Source organism: Balaenoptera ricei, chromosome 20 (assembly GCF_028023285.1).
Source record: "Balaenoptera ricei isolate mBalRic1 chromosome 20, mBalRic1.hap2, whole genome shotgun sequence".
Lineage (NCBI taxonomy): Eukaryota > Metazoa > Chordata > Mammalia > Artiodactyla > Balaenopteridae > Balaenoptera > Balaenoptera ricei.
In genome coordinates, this window is record NC_082658.1 from 41318846 (window position 1) to 41338586 (window position 19741).

Sequence of the window (19741 nt, forward strand, 5' to 3'; positions counted from 1 at the left end):
TGGGATGGCGGGGGGGCAGTTAGGAAGGCGATGGTGCACAGTACTTTCTTGTCCTTTCTGGATGTTCCAACCTTCTTGCACCTTGATGTGTTCACCAACAGACCTGTAGTTTAGGGGTTCTTATAGAAGTTCCATTACATAGGCATGAATGATTAAGTCACTTGCCATTGGTGATTAGCTCAATCTTCAGCTCCTCTCCCTTTCCCTGACTTTGGGAAGTGGGGCTGAAAGTTCTAACCCTCTAATCACATCATTAGTACCTCTGAATACCAGCTCCCATTCTGAAGCTTCGTAAGGACTCACCAAGAGTCACCTTATTAGCATAAATTCAGGTATGGTTTAAAGGGGTATTATCAATAACAAAAGATGCTCCTTTCACCTGTATCACTCTGGGAATGCCAAAGATTTTAGAAGCTCTTGTGTCAGGAACCTGGAGGAAGACCAAATATATGTTTGTTGTATCACACTATCACGCTAGGCACTCAACACAGAATTGTTGAATAAATGAATTTATGTGATTGCTGTTACTGTCCCTTTCTTATGAATAGCTTTTCTTTTTTATTTCTGATTACTATAATACTCAATTCTAAGAGTATAAAAATGTCTTTCTGTATTTTCTTCGTTTTTTTACTTAAAATTTGAATATATTTGACATATAACATTGTATAAATTTAAGGTGTACAACATGTTAATTAGGTACATTTATATATTGCAGTGTAATTGCCACTGTATTTCTGAACATTCACTTAGAGAATGTTGATCTTTCAAATCAAAATTATGTGTATATGTTTAACAGAGGTTGAAGGAAGCTGTCTAATTGCATGAAATCCTTATCACATTATTGGGACTATTGAAGGGGAGGAACTTATCTTTTTGGACCTTGATGAGGACTCCCAAGAGAAAGAAAATTCAGTGTGTGAGCCAGTGATATATGTACTTTAGGATAAGTACAGTATATTCTTGGCTGAGTGCCATAACAAGTTATAAGGGAGGAAGAAGAGGGAGAAACAACATCATTGCACTAAAATTTACCAGGACCTTGTTTGGAGATGGAGATAAGATTTGTTAAAGGTGATATCAGCCTCACATTCCTCGACAACTGAAATGTCTATAGTTGACTGTATCATTCATTTTCTCCTAGGTGATTTATTGTTCTTTTGGTGGAACATCCAAAGGACTGCACTTCAATAACTTAATAGTTGGACTTGTCCTTCTTACAAGAGGCAGAGATGAAGAGAAAGCAAAATGTGAGTACTTTTATTATCTCAAAATGTTAAAATACTACATCTGTGTACAGAATAATCTACCTCAAAATTTTGATGACAGTCAAAGGATTTGAAGTGATGTTTCTCCAAAGAAGATATACAAGTAGCCAGTAAGCACTTGAAAAAATGTTAAACATAAGTAGTTACTTGGGAAGTGTAAATTCAAATTACAATTAGATACCACGTAAGTGTAAGATAGATAATGAAGCCACTTTGGAAAACTGGCAGTTTCTCAAACTGTTAATCACTGAGTTTTCATATGATCCCACAATTTCATTCCTAGGTATATACCCAAGAAAACGGAAAACATATATTCATTAAAAAAAAAAATGTTCCTAACAGCACCGTTCATAATGGTTACAAAATGGTAACAACCCTAATGCCCATCAACTGATGCATTCAGCATAAACAAAACGTGATATAACCAACAATAGAATATTACTCAACAATAAGAAGGAATAAAGTACTGTGTAAGAGTGGAAAAAATTTCCCTTCTAGGTCTTTTGGCTGATCTAATAATTAAGTTGATATAAGACAGATTAACAGGAGAAAACCAAACAAATTTTGTATATACGTACAGGAGCCCCATAAAAATATGAGACCCAAAGGGCAGCCAGGTAATTGAGGCTTATATAACATTCTGAGCTAAGGAAAGGGTTAGGGATCTGAGGATACAAGAGGAAGGGAGTCCATTCACAGGAAGGCAGAGGAGATGTTTGGAGAACAAAGGTTGCCCTGTTATACTAATTTCTTAGGTAAAAAAGTATCTCTGATAATAACTCTCTTTCTGGTATAGGCCTTTTTTCCAATGTAAGTTTAGGCTGTTGATGGGAAGGTAATGAGCTTTTCTGAATCTGCTGGGTTTTGATTGCGTTTAAGCTCAAAATAATTGTCAAGCCAAAGTGACGTATTTGGGGGCAACAAATTCTGCTCTCCTCCAAGAGATACATGCTACAACATAGATGAACCTGAAAATGTTATGCTAAGTGATAAATGCCAGTCAAAATAGGCCACACATTATGTGGTTCCAATCATATGAAATGTCCAGATTAGGCAAATTTATAGAGACAGGATATAGATTAGTGGTTGCCAGAGGCTAGGGGGAGAGGGAAATGGAGAGCTTACTGCCAATGAGTATGGGGTTTCTTTTGTGCGAAAATGTTCTGTAATTAGATAGTGGTGATGATTGCACAGCCGTGTAAATATATTAAAAAACACTGAATTGTACACTTTAAAAGAGTGAATTTTATGGAACATGCCTTATATCTCAGTAAAGCTGTTATTTAAAATATAATTCTGAAGACATAGATTTAGCAATCTATTCTTGCCTTACTTCACAAATACAACCAGAAGTTCACTTGATAATACTTTATACAAATTCTTGGTAAAAGGTTTAATTATTTTTAATGGTTTTACTTTTAACTTCAGAGATGAATTGTATCAGGTGAATTATGTAAGCCCAGAAGAGGATGGCACCTTTAAGTTCTACTAAGCAGGGAAATTTTATATTACAATGAGAGGGCATCATTTACCCTCTAAATGTGAAAGGGGAGACAACCTTAGTTGATCATTCATCATTCATCTGTGTTTCCTAGGATATGCATTTATTTACTTAATTTTTAATTCATTCATTTAATTACTTATAATGTCTTATGTTTCCTCATTCTTTTCTTTGAGCTCCCCCAAGGCAAATCTGCTCTTAACAAGAATATTAGTAAACAATGTAAATTTTATTGAAAATTTTCCAGGGGAGATGAGAGGGAAATGTCAGATGACAGTTAAAATTTAAGTGACAACATGGGAGGACTCAGCTAGAATTGCTCTATCCCTGACACTCTGACCCCAATGTCTGGCACATAGTAGGAATTCAGTAGTATAATTTGACTGTTATCAAATAGGGTAGTATAATTTGACTATTATCAAATTTAGTAGTATAATTTGACTATTATCATAATTAATGATTCTCAGAGCAAAACATGGGAGAAAGACCAAGACCAAAAGCTAGCTTGACCGATTACTATCTGTATGACTCTGGGTCTCTTCCTTGATCTTCTGAGCCCCTGTTTTTCATCACTACAAGGATGAAAGTAACATCCACCAAAAACTTTCATTGTAAAACTCAGAAGAAAAAATTTATGTAAAGCACCTGGCAAGTATCAAGAACTAGCGGGCAATCAATAAATTGTTAACTTTTACTGTTTTCTCAAAGTGATTGTTTATATACACACATATGTACCTACAATTAAACGTGTGAAAAACATTGAGGCCAAAATAAACTTTCAAAGAAGAAAAAAAAGAAGAAAATTTTCCAGGGGAAGTTTAGGAAGGTGTTTATATTAAAGAGTGTGACATTTTGCTCTAAAAATCCCTAGAATTTTACCCTTGCCCACTGGATGCTGGTCTTTCTTCTTTCTTCCTTTTCTAAGCTGCCCTTTTACTGCTTCTAAATCTCTCAGAATCTTCTTTCTCACTTCTGAATTTAGACTGTTGTTCTTCAGCTGTTTCCTTTTTTACAGTTTTGTTGAGGTATAATTGATATACAATAAAATGTACATATTTAAAGAGTGTACATTTTGATGTTTTCAGACATGTATATATCCACATTATCACAATCAAGATAATGAACATATCCCTAAACCCAATTTTATGTATTGGAATTTAACTGAGATCCTGATTTTTTAAAATTTAACATCCCTCTACCAACAAACACATACTCTGGCTCCAGGTAGCCAATAAATAAAAATAACCAATTTGAGGGTCATAAACACATATATTTAAAATTTTAAATCATTTTTATTATACAATTGTATTAGTTTCCTAGGGCAGCTGTAGCAAAGTACCACAAACTGGGTGGCTCAAAACAACAGAAATTTATTATCTCACAGTCTAGAGGCTAGAAGTCCAAAATTAAGATGTTAGCAGGGCCTTACTCCCTCTGAAATCTACAGGGAAGAATCCTTCTTTTTACCTAACTTCTGGTGGTAGCCCTCAATCCTTGGTATTCCTTGGCTTGCAGTTGCATCACTCCAGTCTCTTTCCATCTCATCTCATCATATGGCTTTCTTCCCACTGTTTCTGTCCTGTCTTCTTATAATTAATCATATTGGGTTAAGACCCACCCTCATGACCTCATCTTAACTTGATTATATCTGCAGAGACCCTGTTTCAAATAAGGTCACAATCATGGGTACTGAGGTTAAGACTTCAACATCTTTTGGAGCGGGGGAATATAATTTAACCCATAACAGATGGTCAGAGGCTTCTAGCAAATATTCCCCTTAAGGGCATCAGCCATGGCATGTGGGAGGGCAGGCAATGGAACCCACTGGGCCTTCAGAGGGATGGAATGTCTCTTCTGTCTTTCTGTCTCCTATCTTTCCAAATAAGGTCATATTCTCAGGTACTTGGAGGTTAGGATTTCAGCATGTCTTTTGGGGGGGATGCAGTTCAACTCATAACAGTAATATTTCAAACATACATGTAGTATGTACTTCCACCCAGCTTTATTATTTCTTACCATTGTGTCATATTTGTCCCAGATCTTGTTTTTTAAGAAATAAAAGATTATAGCCAAGGTGAGGCTCTTTCTCAGTATCCCTCCATGTTCCCATCCACATTCTTCCCTTGACAGAAGTAAGCACTCTCATGAAATTGGTGATCTTTCGTTTCTCATGCAGGTCTTTATACATTTATGACATTTGTATGTATCCTTAAACATATCTTCAACTGTTTTACAGATTTAAAACTTTTAAAATAAATTGTATACTATACAGGTTTTGCAATTTGCTTTTTCCCCTGAATATTATTGATATTTACCCATGTTGAAACACTTAGTTTCTTTATTCTAACTGCTTTATAGTATTTCATTGTGTGTGTGTGTCTCAGGTTACCTATATTTTTTGTTGATAGACATTTATCTTTTCTTTCCTAAATTTTGCTATTACAAAGTATACTTCAGTGTATGTTGTACCTCACGCACGTATGTATGAGAGTTTCTCACAAGTGAAGGTGGAGTTGCCTAGAAATTGAATTTCTAGCATAAATATTCGTCTTTACTAGATTTTGGCAAGGTGCTCTCCAAAGTGTTACAGTAATCTATACTCATTAACAGTATATAAGAGTTCCTGTTTATCCCAGTTTATTGCTAACACTTGGTATTGTCACACCTAAACATTTTTGCAAATTTGGTATTTGAAAAGGTACCACATTCCTGTTTTAATTAGCATTGTTTTTTTTAATGAATAAATTAAATTGTATATTTATAAAGTGCTTGGCGCTAGTAATCACTCAATAATTGTTACCTATCTCTTCCCTCCCTACTTCCACCAGAGTACATTAATCTATGATAAAATTACTTTATTCTTTCTTTCTCCTAGACATTTTTAGTCTTTTTGCAAGTGAATCCGGGAGCTATGTTATACGGGAAGAAATGGAAAGAATGCTCCATGTGGTGGATGGTAAAGTCCCAGATACACTCAGGAAGTGTTTCTCAGAGGTATATTTAAAGATTTACATTTCATCCCTCCCTGTGGACAAAGTATTAACTCTTAGTTGTATAATGAATTTAGGTGTGATGAATAGACGTTTATGTGTAGCATATTCTTGACATTTTTCTATTTAATGGTTGATGCTTTAACGATTTGTGTGCTATGCTCAAAGGGCCATGACGCTTATTACTGCTGTGTTTGTGAATCTGAAAATTCCCAATTCCCAATAAAGGCAACTGTCTATACTTAACGGTATAATGAAACATACTCCCCCACTGTCACACCAGCACACATACAGACACACACACAGGTGATCCTGCAGAAACAGCATTGCTTAGGTTGTGGTGCTCATTGCTTTTCATCATGAGCATGTAGATATATCACTCATTGGCCTTGAGCCATAGGTGACCTCTGTGATCCATCAATGCCTATTTTATCATTTATTTTACTTAGTTGATTTGCATAGTAAAATATTTGGGTTTTAAAAATTTGTCATTTTCCTGTTTTCATAAATAATATATTTTCATTGTAAAAAACTTTAACAACAGAAAATGTGTATCTTTAACAGAGAAAATTCTTTTATTTCTTTTCAGAGGTCTGCTAATATGGGAAAAGTCCCAAGAGATGGCAGAGTAAAGTCCTTTTACAAGTTTCTGATTCTTTCCTGCAGCACTCAGTGCTGTATGATTTCTTATGGGTGGCTATTTGACCCACTTCCATTTCACTTTCACTGCTCTTGGTTTTATTCAGAGAGTTTTAATTCAATTTAGTTTAGTCACCTTCCTAACTATATAAGCATTGATTGTTAATACCCCAGCCATATGTGGTTCTTTTTTTTTTTTAATATAAATTTATTTTATTTATTTATTTATTTTGGCTGTGTTGGGTCTTTGTTGCTGCACGCGGGCTTTCTCTAGTTGCGGCGAGCGGGGGCTACTCTTCCTTGCAGTGCGTAGGCTTCTCATTGTGGTGGCTTCTCTCATTGTGGAGCACAGGCTCTAGGCACGCGGGCTTCAGTAGTTGCGGCATGCAGGCTCAGTAGTTGTGGCTCACGGGCTTAGTTGCTCCGCAGCATGTGGGATCTTCCCAGACCAGGGATCGAACCCATGTCCCCTGCATTGGCAGATGGATTCTCAACCACTGCGCCACCAGGGAAGCCCATGTGTGTGGTTCTTATATCTCTTTGGACTCTCTGGCTTTACCTTTAGCTTTTTATCACTCTGGCTTTAAGTTTCCTCTGTGTTGATAGCATCTGGAGATTTCCCTTTCTTGCTTTTGAGCTTGGCTAAGCAGGTTTTGGTAGTAGTTATGGTGTTACATTTTACTCAGCATTTCTGTGTGTTTGGTGCAGAAGGATTGTCCTCCTGCATTTCTGGTTCTGACTTATTGACTGGAAGTTGCTGTGATGATATTTCAGTACCTCAAGACAAACTAGATCATTTTTTTTCCCCCTAATAAAATTTGCTGACCAGAAAAAAAAAACTGATCTAATCTTTACAGGCCTGATTACTTGAATTTTTCACAGAGATGTCAAGTGCTTTGGTCATTTCTGGGGAGAATGTATATATATACATATATGTGTATATTTTAAAATATTTTATTTATTTATTTATTTGTTTGTTTATTTTGCCATGTTGGGTCTTAGTTGTGGCATACGGGATCTTTTGTTGAGGCATGCGGGCTTCTCTCTAGTTGTGGTGTGAGGGTTTTCTCTCTCTAGTTGTGGCACACAGGCTCCAGGGCACGTGGGCTCTGTAGTTTGTGGCACGCGGGCTCTAGATGAGACGCGCAGCCTTAGTTGCCCCGCGGCACGTGGGGTCTTAGTTCCCTGACCAAGGATTGAACGGGCATCCCCTGCATTGGAAGGCGGATTCTTTACCACTGGATACCAGGGAAGTTCCTTTTTTTTTTTTTTCATTTTAATAAGGCTTATGCAGACATTACCATTTTATAGATGGGGATTAAATGTGGTTAGCCACCCAGTTCTCTTATAATTTAGTTTAGGCACAATAGCAGGTACATATATTAGATAATAATTAGTGCTATAGGGAAAAATAAAGTAGAATACAGGGCATAGGTGGCGATGGGGAGGAGGTAGCCAAGTGTAGGTATTTTGTATAGTATAGTTAGGAGAGGCTTATCAGAGAAAGTGACATTTGAACAAAGAATTTTAAGGAAGTGAGAGAGAAAACCCACGCGGATATCTAGGGAAAGCATTTTTCATGAAGAGAATATAGCAAAAGCCCTGAGGGGAAGTGTGCTTGACTTGTTCAAGGAACAAGAAGAGGTCAATTTAGCTGGAATGGAATGAGCAAGGGAATAGTAGGAAATGAAGTTACAGAGGTTGGGGGAGGGGGTGGGATGGGGTAGGGAGATTACACATGGCCCTGTAGGACAGTGTGAGTTCTTCAGCTTTCACCCTGAGTGAGATAGAAGTCTTTAGAGGTATTTGAGCAGGAAAATATATGAGTTTTTGTTGCTGTTGTTTAATTACTTTTTTTTTTTTTTTTTTTGGCTGCGTTGGGTCTTCGTTGCTGTGTGCGGGCTTTCTCTAGTTGCAGCGAGCAGAGGCTACTCTTCGTTGCGATGCGTGGGCTTCTGATTGTGGTGGCTTCTCTTGTTGCGGAGCACAGGCTCTAGGGCACACAGGCTTCAGTAGTTGTGGCTTGCGGGCTCTAGAACACAGGCTCAGTAGTTGTGAAACATGCACTTAGTTGCTCCGCAGCATGTGGGATCTTCCCAGACCAGGGCTCGAACCCATGTCCCCTGCATTGGCAGGTGGATTCTTAACCACTGCGCCACCAAGGGAAGTCCTAATTACATTTTAAACGTCATCATTTTGGCTCTTATGTAGAAAGTACACTTAACAGAGTCTGATTAAGGTATCTGAATAATCCAGGGAAGAGGTCATGGTGTAACAGTGAGGTGATGAGACTTTTCAGATTCTGCATTTATTTTGAAGGTGGAGTTGACAGGACCATTTCTTGTATTGATGATGGGCTGTGAGTGAAAGAGAAAAGGAAGATTAAGGTGTTTCGCTTGATTTAGTAAATGAATGGAGTTGCCATTAACTGAGATGACTAATGCTATAGGAGAGGGAAGTTGGAGGTTTCAAAAGCAAGAGAAGTTTAAGACATAATTAGAGAATCATATTAGACATTCAGGTGGAGTTGTAACCGTGTTTTTGACATATAAGTTGGAGTTCAGAGGAAAGGATTTCTTGGTTTATAGATGTGGATGAGGTCATCTAGGAGTGAATTAAGATAGAAAACGGATTGGAAGACGGAGTCCTGTACTCTGACGTATGGCGAGATGATGAAGAATCAAAACAGGAACCTAAGGAATAGCTTGTGAGGAGGAACAAATGAGAATGGTGTCCTAGAAGCCAAGTGATAAAAATGCTTCAAGAGGGCTTCCCTGGTGGCGCAGTGGTTGAGAATCTGCCTGCCAATGCAGGGGACACGGGTTCGAGCCCTGGTCTGGGAAGATCCCACATGCCGCGGAGGAACTGGGCCCGTGAGCCACAACTACTGAGCCTGCACGTCTGGAGCCTGTGCTCCGCAACAAGAGAGGCCGCGATAGTGAGAGGCCCGCGCACCGCGATGAGGAGTGGCCCCCGCTCGCCGCAACTAGAGAAAGCCCTCGTACAGAAACGAAGACCCAACACAGCCATAAATAAATAAATTAATTTAAAAAATAAATGTTTCAAGAGGAAGGAGTATTTAACTACGTCAAATAAACCGAAAGATCAAGTGAGTTGTCCTTTGATCATTGAGAAGTGATCATTAGATTTGACAACGTGAAGGGTAGGTGATTGGTGTAGGTCCTGTGGAGTTAAAAAATCACTGGAGTCAGGATACTAGAAGGAGTGTGCTCATAAGAGGAAATTGTGACAGGGAGAGTGGAATGCTTAAAACTGCATTTATTGGAAAGGGAATGATTATTATAATAAAAATATCAATATAAGACTATGGTAATAAATGGTTGGGTTAGTCTTGTATAAAGGACAAAATCTATGGAAGAGGGAGGATCAAAGAAATGAGAGGTCTAGGTTTTGGGATACTCATGTGTATAGCTGTTTAAATGATTAGGTACTTAAGGTTGGTTAAAAAAACCCAAAAAAACAAGACTGTAAATGGGCTAATTTTACCTAATTCAACTATTTGATGTATTTATCTGCTGTAATTTCTGAGTAATGTGTGTGATGTGATCCAGACCCTTGCTTTTCAAGTTACCATGTTTCCGTAACTTGAAATGAAGGAAATCCACATAGGAGTTATATTGTTTTTTTCTTACTGAATTTTTTTGGGTGTTGATTCTCAAGGTGGAAATTCATATTTTACATTGTTCTTCAAAGATGTATCAGTTTCAGAAATCTGTTTATTTTTAATTGCCTTTTATAGTACTGGAAATTTTTTTTCTAGACTGCTATTATGACAGTTTATAAAAGGAGACTTTCCCTTTACTTCCCTTATTTAGAGCCATGATTCAAAACATAAAAAGTCAGGTTTGGCAGATGGAATTTTGGTGCTACCAGTTATATGGAGTGATCCCAATGGGCAAGTGGGTTTCAGAGATTGCTTCATATTTCACTAAGTCGGCCAGGCAGTGAAGTGTATAGTTTAGGCACAGAGACTTTGGAGCCTTGACTACCTGGGTTCAATCCTATCTCTGCCACGGTATAACCTTGAACGCATAACTTTTTGGAGCCTCAGTTTTCTCATGTGTAAAATGGAGATAATAGTATCTCCTATAGAGGGTTGCTTGAGGATTAAATGAATATAAAAATACTTAGAATGGTGCTTAGGGCATTGTAAATACTCAATAAGTATTACCTATATGTGAAGGTGGTAGAATAATCGGCAGCTTCTTTCTTTCTTAGAGGTATATGAAGGTGCATCTTATAACAACATCTTAGCTTCACTGAAACCATAGAAACTACCACGTTCAACTGAATCTAAGATGCCATCAATTAATAAGATGCACTTTTATGTATTATAAAGAACAAAAAACCTGCGAGTTACAATTGAAGGGTATTATTGATTTTAAGACTTTTCCCAATGTCAGAGATGTTAACTTGTAAAAATGTGCATCAGCTTGTAGGGTTTATACTGCAAACCCTCTTTCTAGACTAAATGTGGGGTAGAGAAAGAATATGGCTATGATTCTCTAAACATGTTGGCAATGTCCTCACATCCCTGCAGCAAGTCTGAATGCCATATTCTTCCATTTAGAGAAACAAGACTTCCAATGTTGTCTTGGTTGCTTGGATTGCACTGTTAAATGTTCTGAAACCATGAGGCTTAAGCATGTTGCTATATAGTTAATAGGATGCTACTAACAATATAGAAATTATTTCTACCATAACTCTTTTAGGTTCTAAGTTATTTGTATCCCTTAATATCTGCATCAAGATTAGAGCTGCTAGGTCATTCTTCATTGTATTTCTATGTGGGTTGCTTCTGCCTTTTTCTTCATAGAAACATCTGGCCCTCACTCTACCTGGGTCCTCTTGTCTTCCAGTCAAAGAGATTGACTTACACAGCCATATGATGTTCTTTCTCAGCCTGGATACTTTTTTTCCTCCAGAGATTTAGCAAGACAAATACTTGGAAAGAAAGCAAAGAAATAGAAATCTCCTTGCTTCGTTTTGTATTCTAGTTGACTTGTGAATACATGTTTTCAGTGATGTCTTTTGGAGGAGGACTCCTGGATAGTTTTTAATTCGCCAATGAAATTTAAAAGAGTATTTAAATTCCATACATATTTAATTAAAATATGCTAATTCTGACCAATTGAAGTGCTGAAGAAGAGGGATGAAGCAAGTGAAAAGTTGGTTTTATTAAATATTGAAAGAAATTCAGTTTACTGATTTCAGGATATACCTTAGCAAATAAAATGTGACTTATTAGTAGAAATGCACTGCTTTAATGAATTGATGAAATAATTTGCAATTAGCATATAGATTTTATGCAAATGGAAGTTCTGAAGTACAATTATATTTGAAAACAGTTTTATTTCCAGGTATATAGCCTATAATGATATTTAGATAATTCTTCCTTTATAGATAGTAGAAGGGTAAATGTCAATTAAATGCAAATTTCAAGTTGTATAAGTTCCAAGTAGGTACCTTAAAATTTGACTAAACCTATGTTTTCTTGTTTTAATTTTAGGGTGAAAAGGTAAACTATGAAAAGTTTAGAAATTGGCTTCTTCTAAACAAAGATGCTTTTACCTTCTCTCGTTGGCTGCTGTCTGGAGGTGTATATGTGACCCTCACTGATGATAGTGATACTCCCACTTTCTACCAAACTCTGGCTGGAGTCACACATTGTAAGTAATGGCATTTCATTGTGTTCTGTTCACTTTTTAATACAATTGCCTGGTAATATGAGAATATGCCTATTATCAGTGGGGTTTTTTCTTCCAAAGTATAGTAAAATGGAATACTGGAGGCTTGAGTACATAGCTGAAAAGGAAAACTCTCTTTTTTGTCTACTCACTGAATACTTTTGTACTCCAAATGTGTGGGGTGTTTTTTTTTTTTCCCACACCAAGCAATTCTCCAGTGCTCTATGGATACCAACTGGGTGTCCTGCATCTCAGTTCAGTCTGACACTGTCTACCTGGGGTTAGCACAGACCCCACAGGTTTAGGGCTCAGTCTCGAAAGACTGCCCCTCTGCTCCCCACTTCAGACGCCAAGTCCAGATTGTGACCTGTGCTTCTGACCAACCACCTATAAATGAGACTTCCCATGACCCCCTCCTTGGGTTTAGTAATTTACTAGAACAGTTCACAGAACTTCAGGAAACAGTTACATTTACTGATGCATTATATAATAAAGGATATGTTGAAGGATACAGATGAACAGCTGGATGAACAGATACATAGGGCAGGATCTGGAAGGGCCCCAAACACAGGAACTTCTGTCCCTGTGGAGCTGTGATGCCCCAATTCTTCTGGCATGTAGATGTGTTTACCAGTCTAGAAGCTCTCCAGACCCTGTGCTTTGGGGATTTTTGTGCAGGCTTATTACATAAGCATGATTGATTATTAACTACATTTCTAGTTCATCTTCCATCTCCAGAGAATGGGGAATGGGGCTGAAAGTTCCGAGTTTCTAATTATGACTTGGTCTTTCTAGTGACCAGCCCCTTTCTAAGAGCTTACCAAAAGTCATCTCAGACATTAAAACAAAAGATTCCTATCACCCAGAAAATTGCGAAGAATTTAGGAGCTCTGTGTCAGAGATTCCTATCACTCAGGAAATTACAGGAATTTGGTCAAAGAGCAAATATTAGCAGGAACGAGGGTCAATATTACTATTTCACAATAGCCCTCTACTAATTGTCCTTAACCAAGCTGTATTAGTTTCCTAGGGCTGCTGTAACAAATTACCACAATCTGTAAACTGAAAAAACAGAGATGTATTCTCTCACAGTTCTGGAAGCTGAAATCAAAGTGTTAACAGAGCCTTGTTCCCTCTGAAGGCCCTAGGGAAGAATCTTTCCTTGTCTCTCCCAGCTTCTGGTGACCCCAGGCTTTGCTTGGCCTGTAGCAGCGTAACTCCAATCTCTGCGTCTGTCTTCCCATGGCCTTCTCTCTGTGTGTGTCTATGTCCTCTCTTCTTTTAAGGACACCAGTCATTGGATTTAGGGCCCAGTCTAAATTCAGGATGATTTTAACTCAAGGGCCTTTAATTCATTACATCTGCAAAGACCCTATTTCCAATAAGGTCACATTCTGTGATTGCAGGTGATAATGAATTTTTGAGGGACAGTATTTAGTCCTCCACAACACAGACCTACGTGTTAACTTCTACTGTTCTTCTTTCCTGTGGTTACAGAATTGTACCTACACTGGGCTTTTGCTTATGCTACTTCTTAACACTAGAATGAATGCCTTTCCCTTTTATTCTCCCTATAAACCTTAGTCATCTTTGAAGACTTAAATCACATGCTGCTTGGTTTTCATAAAACATTTTCTTGCCTTCCTGTGAGAAATCATCTCTCCTTCCTCTGAACTCTCATAACACCTTTTTTGTACCCTTCTTGAATGAACTTACCACTTTTGCCCTTGTATTATAATTATTTATAGCATTCCATTTATTTGTACATGTCATCTCTCTTAAATCATAGAGAGTCTGTATTATTTTTTTATTCACCCTGTGTCAAGCCTTAAATAAGTATTTGTTGACTGAGTAGAGGACCTTGGGTATCAAGTGCTATTTGTATCTATTTGTTCATGTAATTTATGAGTTGGCTACTAGTTAGTTATACACCAGCTACTTTCCCTCTCATTTTCATTCCATTGTCACCAGAAGTTCTGACAGATAAATTCTGGCCTGAATAGGCAATGAATTTGATGTTCCTACTTTTCAGTGCCCCCGCCTTTATTTTTGATAGGAAAGCCTTTTAAAAAAAAAATTGTTTTGTATAAAAAATTAGGGAATCTTTTTATACTTACTTTAAGCTCTATCTAACTTACATTAATATTTAAGTTGTCAGTCATGTAGATATTCTGGTGAACTCTTGCTTTCGTTTGTGATTGTATGGTAAATTATTTTTCTATTATTATTGGCTAAAGGTGTGATTACTTTCCTTGAATGACTTATGTTACAGAAAAAATTATTCTGACATTTGTTAAAATGGTAAACAAGACTTTATTCAAGACTTTTGCAGTAGCATATTGCAATAGGGGATAGATATTGGTCTTACCTCCAAGTATTACAAGGACAAGTAATTTATGTCCAAGGAGCAAGGTGAGGGGGTCAGTGGAGAGAAAATTACTAACAGGAATCAATCATCAAGGGTAGGGGAATTCTTGCTAAAAGTAGGCTGAAGACTTATTCACTAAATATGGAGTATGAGGAACTTGATCAGATATCAAGAATAGGGGGATGATTTAGCAGGATTCTTTGCTAAGATTCAGCTGGGCAGGGCTTCCTTGGTGGTGCAGTGGTTAAGAGTCTGCCTGACAATGCAGGGGACACGGGTTCGAGCCCTGGTCCAGGAGGATCCCACGTGCCATGGGGCAACTAAGCCCATGCGCCACAACTACTGAGCCTGCGTTCTAGAGCCCAGGAGCTATAACTACTGAGTCTGTGTGCCACAACTACTGAAGCCCACGTGCCCTAGAGCCTGTGCTCTGCAACAGGAGAAGCCACTACAATGAGAAACCTGCGCACCTCAGCGAAGAGTGGCCCCTGCTCGCTGCAACTAGAGAAAGCTCGTGCGCAGCAACAAAGACCCAACGCAGCCAAAAATAAATAAACAAATAAAATAAATTTATGGGAAAAAGAAAAAGATTCAGCTGGGCAGGCCAAAGACAGGATATGGGGGCCAACTTCGAGGCCTAGTAGAAAAGAGGGCTCAAAGGAGTAGGGCTAAAGTTTGGTCAAGGAGAGAGTCTTTGTCAGTTGCTTAAAGTTAAATGAGTTCTGACATACTTTGCAAATGCAAATGCTACTTATTGCTTGTTTTTGAAAGCACTGTATTAAAGATTACAGATTTATTTAAATTTAATGAGTCAAAATAATTATCAAAATGTTAAAAATATTATCCCATTATATGGCTCCATTTCAATTTGAAAATGATCTTTTCTATTTATTTTTTTATCAAGTGGGAAGATTTTTGGATTTTTAATGGTATCTAAAAGTACAATGCCTTTGCCTTGTTAAAAAATATTTTATCTTGAATTATTTAAAATATTAATGCAGATGCATTGTTTCAGCTGAAATGATGACCTAATTTCTAAACTGAGAGGTTTCTTCATAGGGTCATTCATTGTACCTGCTAATATCTCTGCAGCATTTTAGCACTATTGACCATTCAGTTTTCTTGAAATTCTCTTCTCCTTTGGTTTTGAAACATTGTAGTTTTCTAGCTTTTTATTATTTCTTTTGACTTTTCTTCACTGCTATCCTTTTTCTGTTTACTTTTCGAGTGTAAGTTATTTCTCATGGATCAGCCTTTAGCTCTATTCTATTCTTAAATGGCATATGTGCTTTGCTTCATCACAGCCTTTTTTTTTTTTTTTCTTTTGCATATCTTTGCAGGTGATACCTAGATGAAGTTTTCTGATCTTGAGGTATCTCTCAAACTGCATATTCATTTTAATAAATGCCTCTTGGATATATATTCTAACATCTTACTCTCATGTCTAAAACCAAATTTATCTTTCCTCACTTCAGTCCATCTATAGGTAAAAAAAGCAAACAGTATATTCTTCCTCCTCTCTTTTCTTTTTTTTCTTTTTTTTTTTTAATTGAAGTATAGTTGGTGTACAATATAATGTAAATTATGGGTGTATAATATAGTGATTCACAATTTTTAAAGGTTATGCTCCATTTCTAGTTATTTAAAATGTTGGCTATATTCCCTGTGTTGTACAATATACCCTTGTAGCTTATTTTATACTTAATAGTTTGTACCTCTTTATTCCCCTGCCTCTATATTGCCCCTCCCCCCTTCCCTCTTCTCACTGGTAACCACTAGTTTGTTCTCTGTGTCATCTGTGAGTCTGCTTTTTTTGTTGTTGTTATATTCACTAGTTTGTTGTATTTTTTAGATTCCATACCTCCTGTCTTTTCCATCTTGGTTACTAGTATCTGTAATTCTAGTAATCCAATTTGAGGCTACCTTTGACTTCTTTATCAAGCTTCATATTAGATCCTATCAATCTTTTTTTTATATATAAAAATTTATTTATTTATTTATTTATTTATTTATGGCTGTGTTGGGTCTTTGCTGCTGTGTGCAGGCTTTCTCTAGTTGCAGCAAGTGGGGGCTACTCTTTGTTGCAGTGCACGGGCTTCTTATTGCGGTGGCTTCTCTTATTGCAGAGCATGGACTCTAGGCGTGCAGGCTTCAGTAGTTGTGGCACGTGGGCTCAGTAGTTGTGGCTTGCAGGCTCTAGAGCTCAGGCTCAGTAGTTGTGGCGCACAGGCTTAGTTGCTCTGTGGCATGTGGGATCTTCCTGGGCCAGGGCTCGAACCCATGTGTCTTGCATTGGCAGGCAGATTCTTAACCACTGTGCCACCAGGGAAGCCCTAGATCCTAACAATCTTAACTCAGCTATATTTCTTACATCTTTCTTTGCTACTATCATCATTGTAATAGCTTTCCTTATTTATCTGACTACATGTTAATGATAGGAAAGAATGAAAGACAAGTTTTCTGGTTTTGCTTTTTTAGTTTGTGTTTTAAAAAAACCAAAAACCATTCTTAATTTCCCTGCTTAGAAACCTTTGAAAATTCTTCATATTCTGTAGAATAAAGTTTTAAAATCCTTAGTATAACTCTAAAGTCTCTTAGTTTATTATTCTTAATTTTCCATACCTGTTTCTCCTCACATATGTTCTCTGCTTCAACTGCAGAGCCCTGGTCAATATTCCGTGACTATACCATGAAATTTTATAGCTACCCTATCTACCATCACTCCTAATATTCCTTCATTTAAGAACACATTCCATCTTTCAGTTCTTGACAATTGAAATACTTTGTCACCAAACCCAACTCAGATGCTGTCATGCCTTCTCCATTTTTCTGCAGTTTGAATTAATCACTTTTCTCTTTGCATTCCTGCACACTTAACATTTCAATTAAAGCAATGAAGATGCTTTTTGCCTTACCTTAGAGTCAATTGGAAATGCCTTTGTTTTTCATCAGAAGTTACAAGTCCCTTGAGGACAAGGCTTATATCCTATTCATCTACATTCTAAGTACTGATTTAAACATTTGACTTCCCCAGGAGTGAGCAGGAAGAATATGTTGTTTTAGGATTGTAGGACTAAACCCATACGAGGGAGAAGGACCAAGATAAATCATCATGTTTGAATAAGGTTTAACAGCTTCATAGTATGTGAGTGTTCATATAAAGACATACATTTTTAGGGTGAAAATGAATTATATTTGTAAATTTAAGGAACTGCTTAAGGTTGCAAAGTTACTTGTTCTTAGATCTTACCTTTAAAACTTTTGGTTAGATAAATTATGTGAGCTACAGAAAATTAACTTACTTCAAATACTAAAGAGAATAAGCTATCTGAACTAATTATTTTCTCTCCTCCTGTAATGCACCCATTGGTTTCCTTGGTGGCCATAGAAGTAAATTGGTAGTGTGTGGTAAAAACTTGAAGAAATAAACTGTGCTTTCAGTTTTCTCCGTTATCTATAACATTTTTAATTGCCGATCTCTTGGCTGAATTTTGTTGTATACTTTTTTCTTGTAAGAGGAATACACCAAAATAAAAAGTTAATCAACTATTAAACCACTATTGTATATTGGTAGTTACTAGCCTTTATTGAGCTTCAGAATTATTTGAAGAGGGTATTAAAAGTGCAGGTTACTGGTTCTGTCTTCAAAGATTTTTATCAGTGGTCCCTAGGACTCTGTACTTTTAATAGATATCCAGGGTAATTCTGATATAGATGGACCATGAACTATATTTTGAGAAATAATACTCATGTGGTATTTAGGAGTTCTTCGGACTCTGAGTCAGACACTCTGGCCCTGCTACTTATTATTCATGTAGCTGTGGGAAATTTAATCTCTATGAACTTCTTTTTTCATCTGGAAAACAGGGATAATGATATAACTGTACCTCATAGATGTGTTGTAAGGAGTGTGGGGAAGGAAAAGTATTTTCCTCTACTTATCTTGGTTTCATTGGGTGGGGCCCTTTAAATTAGACTAACAAAAGACAGATAACAAGAGAAAAACATAAGCTTACTTTCTTACTATTGATACTTAACTAACTTACTTATGTACCAGAACTTTCAGTGATGAGTAACTCAAAGGGGTGGTTAGAGCTTGAGCTTATATAGCATCTTAGCAAAGAGCAATAATTTTATGGAGATGTGACAAGACAAAAGAAAAGGACTTTGAGCTGCTAGGGATGGCACATTGTGGGAAGGCAAATACATGGAGAAACTGTTGATTGATATGGCTGGTTAATGAGGTTTGTTATGTAGATTCTTTCCTTTGGTGCTATCTCCAGGTTGATAAGTATCTAGAGTGGTCTCTGGTGATTAACTTCTATCCTTCCTGGTAGAAGGGCAGGTAAGACATCTTTATAAATTAGGCTAATAGGGGGAGCTGGAGAGCTTTTTTTTGTATCAGCTTCTTTTCAATTGCCTTCAACTCAAAATAACCCTTATGCTAAAGTGGCATGTTTGGGGTGGTATATGGTGCTACCCTTCAGGAATACATGAGATAGTACCTTTTTTAAGGGACTCAGCATTATGCCTGGTATAGAATAGGTAGGTGCTTTACAATGAGTATGTATCCTCTTTTTTTAATTTTTGGCCGGGCCGTGTATGCGCTGCATGAGGGATCTTAGTTCCCTGACCAGGGATCAAACCCGTGCCCCCTGCAGTGGAAGCATGGAGTGCTAACCACTGGATCATCAAGGAACTCCCTGCATCCTTTTGTATTAGTGAACACTTGGCTTGGGAATGTCAGTGAGCTTCATCCCACTTTCTCCAGAGAGTAATTGTTTTGGGAGCAAGCAGTTTTCTAAGAGAGGACTGTAGATCAGTACAAAAATTGACTCATCCATGTCTGTGGGAAGAAAGTGTTTTTCTTACCTGTTTGCTTTCTTTTATTTTAGAATTTATAAAAATAAAGAACAAAAATAAACTAGTACAACAGACAACTCATTTGCTGCTGGCTTCAGCAAATGGCTCCTTTCTTAGTGGGCTTTCCTGTGAAAGCATTATGACAGAATTACTGCTATATTTCTTACAGAAATGCTGACATGGGTAGGTTTATATTCTGATATCTGTGATTTATCATATTATTTATAAACTCTCAGCTTCTGTGGATGTCTTTGCAGGCTCTTTCACTCAAAGAATATTTGGTACATTAAACTTTTCAAATAATGTGTCAGGAATGTGGAAACGTGGGATAAAAATAGAGAATGTTATTAACTGATTTATAAGTAAACAGAAAATATTTATTTTAAAGCATCACTGACTCCATTTAA

General features: G+C 37.2%; 1 protein-coding gene across 2 annotated transcripts in view; it reads left to right on the forward strand.

Annotated features, from left to right (window-relative positions):
* USP32 (ubiquitin specific peptidase 32) overlaps nt 1–19741 on the forward strand; it is a 196527-nt gene that overhangs the window by 94260 nt on the left and 82526 nt on the right. For both annotated transcript variants that reach the window (XM_059907602.1, XM_059907603.1), the window contains exons 3-5: nt 1142–1247; nt 5642–5760; nt 11926–12085. In XM_059907602.1, coding sequence (XP_059763585.1) covers nt 1142–1247; nt 5642–5760; nt 11926–12085 — 385 coding nt within the window. The remainder of the gene's footprint in view (nt 1–1141; nt 1248–5641; nt 5761–11925; nt 12086–19741) is intronic.